The sequence below is a fragment of the Dipodomys spectabilis genome, unplaced genomic scaffold (assembly GCF_019054845.1).
Source record: "Dipodomys spectabilis isolate Male_0828 unplaced genomic scaffold, ASM1905484v1 ptg000018l, whole genome shotgun sequence".
NCBI classification, from domain to species: Eukaryota; Metazoa; Chordata; class Mammalia; order Rodentia; family Heteromyidae; genus Dipodomys; species Dipodomys spectabilis.
Window position 1 is genome coordinate 13,153,475 of NW_024870695.1, and position 4,082 is coordinate 13,157,556.

General features: G+C 63.8%; 1 protein-coding gene across 1 annotated transcript; it reads left to right on the forward strand.

Moving 5' to 3' along the window:
• The first annotated feature begins 2,179 nt into the window (after nt 1–2,179).
• Nucleotides 2,180–3,331, forward strand: Neurod2 (neuronal differentiation 2). Its single transcript, XM_042674078.1, has one exon. The coding sequence runs from the start codon at nt 2,180–2,182 to the stop codon at nt 3,329–3,331; it is 1,152 nt and encodes a 383-aa protein (XP_042530012.1).
• Nucleotides 3,332–4,082: the final 751 nt, after the last annotated feature.

The following is a 4,082-nucleotide window of genomic DNA, read 5'->3' on the forward strand; positions in this document are numbered from 1 at the left end:
CTCAGACACACATGTCCCCACAGATACACACACACACACACACACACACCCCACCCCACACGCCCATGCAGAGGCACAGACATCCAGCAAATCTTTCCCTTTCTCTGTCTTTCCCTTGGTTTGAATTTCGTTCAGCCACATATGTTGTGTGTGCGTGAGGGTGGGTGGGGGAGGGGCAGACAGGGATGAGGGATGGCATGGTGCCAACATCTACCTATGGGACTTGGGCCAGGGACACCCCCCCACGCCCACCCTGGAAGGGGGCCTCAGCTGTCCCTTTGTGGTGGAGGGGACCCTCCTGGGGAGGTGGGGGCAAGGACTGAGGTCCCTTCTTCACACCGCAGAGTCTGGGTCCTGACCCACCTTGGGGGCCTTCAAGAGAGGAACTGGACAGAGTAAGGACCGTGGAAGGAGCTATGGACTTGGTGGCCACCACTCACCCCCAATTTCCAGCCTTGTTACCCCCATTGTTCCCATGTGGGGGGCTCTATATCTGAGGGGGGGGCAACTCCTCCCACCTCCCTCTCAATCCCTGCTTCCCCTGCGTTGGGCGGGGAGGGGAGGGCGGCAGAGATATTTATTTATTTCCTTTATTTATTTAATTTTTTTTTTTTTTGGAGTAGAGAGTGACAGATGGCGGCGGGTCCCGGGGGAGCCGGCTCTCCCCCAATGCAGACGCATGCCAATCACCGTCTCTCATGTGATAGCTGCTGCCCGTGACGTGCCAAGCCCATATGGCCTGGCATAGAGGCTGGTACCCCGCCTGGTAGAGATGCCACACTCGCTCCGCGGCTCGCATGGCGCTCTGAAGACGCCGGCGCCCGCCGCCTTGAGGAGCCGCTGCCCCCGCTCCCAGAAGATGGGGGAACAATGAAATAAGCGAGAAGATTCCTCTTCTCCCCCCCTCTCTCTCTTGCCCCCTCCCCCCTCCCCTCCCCTCTCCCCTTGACTCCTCTCTGAGGTAAGTTGTCCGAAAGGGAGCTAGATCTGACCCGCCGTTCGGGAGGGGGGAGCGGCTGTTTTGGCCGACGCGAGCGTCTCCCCCTCCCCAGTCCTCCCTTCCCGGGATGGCACCCCCTCACTGGGTGGGCATCGGAGGGGCCCCGGGTCCTCTCACCCCTGGGGGGCTGCAGCTCCTGGGGCTGCAGAGGGAGGCATTCTGCCCGCGATGGACTTGGGTGGGTGGGAGGCAGGATCTAGGTGGGGGGGGGGGGTTGTAAAGAGCCCGAGATAGGGTCCCTCCCATGGCTGTCCCGAAGAAACCCACGACCTTTCCCTATCCCCAAAAAAAGAGAGGAAAAAATAAAAGCAAAAGAAAAAGAGAGGAAAAAAAGAGCGAGAGAAGCAAACAAACAAATTTGGATTTTCTCCCATCAATCCCGAAATACAACGAGATCTGAAGAGCCGTGTGGGAGGGAGGCAGTTTGAAGGGGGGAAGGGGGTCCCTGTCCGCAGGGGAGACGGACGGGGCTCGCTGCTCCGTCTCCTCCCCACGCCCCGGCTTCTTCAGCCCTCACCGCCCAGAGCCGGCTCCGGGAGCCGGGGACGCCAGGGCCCGAGGAGCCCCGTTCTCCCGCCTCTGGAATTGGGGCTGCGGGGGTGAGGGCCGAGTCGGGGGGGTGGGGGGAGCGGCGCGCGGCCAACTTGCAAATTGGATTAGGGAGCGAGGGGTTGGGAGCCGGGGGAGGGGTGGGGGAGCGGGACGGAGGGGCCCGGGCCGCCGAGCCGAGCCGGGGAGCGGAGCGGGGCAGCAGTCCCCACCCGCGCGCGCCCAGCCTCTCTTCCTTCTCCCGGAGAGATGAGGCTTTCCGTGAGAGCGCGTCGCCTCCCCTGACAGCGAGGATACCTTGTCCCTTAGCCGCCCACCCGACCCCCCGCACTGACCCCCCGAGAAGAACAGGGCGTCGGGAGCGGCCCCCCATTCATACGAGGGGCGGAGCCGGGGCCCAGCGTTGGGGAGAGGGCCTGGGCCGAGATCCCGGGCCGGCAGCCCGCGCAGGGCTGGGCCGGCTCTGGGCGGGGCAGACGGAGGAGGTGGGCGTCCAGGGCCCCCCTGGTAGGAACCCGCAGGAGTCTTGGGGTGGAGGCGGGTTGGGGGAGGCCCTTGGTGACCCTCGCATGCCCCTCACTCTGTGCTGTCTTGTCTCCCCTTCCCGCCCCCGGGGCACCCTCAGGCACCATGCTGACCCGCCTGTTCAGCGAGCCCGGCCTCCTCTCCGATGTGCCCAAGTTCGCCAGCTGGGGCGACGGCGACGACGACGAGCCGAGGAGCGACAAGGGCGACGCGCCGCAGCCTCAGCCACCGCCGGCGCCCGGGCCGGGGGCTCCGGGGCCCGCTCGGGCCGCCAAGCCAGTTACCCTCCGTGGAGAAGAGGTACCGGAGGCCACGTTGGCCGAGGTCAAGGAGGAAGGCGAATTGGGGGGCGAAGAGGAGGAGGAAGAGGAGGAGGAAGAAGGGCTGGACGAGGCGGAAGGCGAGCGGCCCAAGAAACGCGGGCCCAAGAAACGCAAGATGACCAAGGCGCGCCTGGAGCGCTCCAAGCTGCGGCGGCAGAAGGCGAACGCGCGCGAGCGCAACCGCATGCACGACCTGAACGCCGCGCTGGACAACCTGCGCAAGGTGGTGCCCTGCTACTCCAAGACGCAGAAGCTGTCCAAGATCGAGACGCTGCGCCTAGCCAAGAACTACATCTGGGCGCTCTCGGAGATCCTGCGCTCCGGAAAGCGGCCCGATCTGGTGTCCTACGTGCAGACTCTGTGCAAGGGTCTGTCCCAGCCCACGACCAATCTGGTGGCCGGCTGCCTGCAGCTCAACTCGCGCAACTTCCTCACCGAGCAGGGCGCCGACGGCGCGGGCCGCTTCCACGGCTCCGGCGGCCCGTTCGCCATGCACCCCTACCCGTACCCGTGCTCGCGCCTGGCCGGCGCACAGTGCCAGGCAGCCGGCGGCTTGGGCGGCGGCGCGGCGCACGCCCTGCGGACCCACGGTTACTGCGCCGCCTACGAGACGCTGTACGCGGCGGCGGGCGGCGGCGGCGCGAGCCCGGACTACAACAGCTCCGAGTACGAGGGCCCGCTCAGCCCCCCGCTCTGTCTCAATGGCAACTTCTCCCTCAAGCAGGACTCATCGCCCGACCACGAGAAGAGCTACCATTACTCTATGCACTACTCGGCGCTGCCCGGGTCGCGGCCCACCGGCCACGGGCTGGTCTTCGGCTCGTCGGCTGTGCGAGGGGGCGTCCATTCGGAGAATCTCTTGTCTTACGATATGCACCTTCACCACGACCGGGGCCCCATGTACGAGGAGCTCAATGCGTTTTTCCATAACTGAGACCTCGCGCCGCCGACCCCTTTCTGTTTTTCTTTTGCCTTTGCCCGCCCCCCCTCTCCGCGCCCCAAGCCCCCACTGAGTGCAAGAGAACCCCCACCCATTCTGGCGCCGGCCACGGGGTGGGGTGGGGTGGGGGGAGCGGGCGGCCCATCCTGCCACTCTCCGGGGCAGCGCGATCTCTTACCTGTGGGTGGCCCGTCCCAGGGGCCTCGTTTTCCCCCCAGGGGACTCGCCTTCTCTCTTCCCCCAGGGGCTCCCTCCTCTTCTCTCCCAGGAAGTTTTTCTCTAGGGACCTCTTCTTTCTGGGCGCTCCCTGGAGACACCCCCCTTCCCCATTCCTAACATCTTTCTTAGGTTTTCCCCTCCTTCTCCTCCAAGCAGGACCAAGGGCGTGGGTGAGAGGGCAGTGGAGCTGAGGACGCGGGGTTTCCTCTCTCATGGTTATTTTAAAAACCATCACCGTGCTGCCGTGGTCGAAAGGATCGGGGTACCCCCTCTTTCTTGAAGAGGGCAGAAGTCTAAGAGCTCAAGCCCTGGCCTAGACTGCCTTCACCCCAAACCCGAGTCTCCGCATTTTGCGATTTTTAATTTTGGCGGGAGGGGATGTGGTTTGAGAGGAAAGAGAGAGAGAGAGGTCAAGCCAATTTGTAACTAAAACCCATTTTTCCCTTTTTCCTTTTTGTTTTTAAACAAACAAACATACAAAAAATTTTAAAAAAAATTAAAAGGCTAAGAGGCGACGGAGGCCGAA

Excerpts from the sequence above, each read along its gene's own strand:
- Neurod2 (XM_042674078.1), top strand. The coding sequence starts at position 2,180 with ATGCTGACCCGCCTGTTCAGCGAGCCCGGCCTCCTCTCCGATGTGCCC.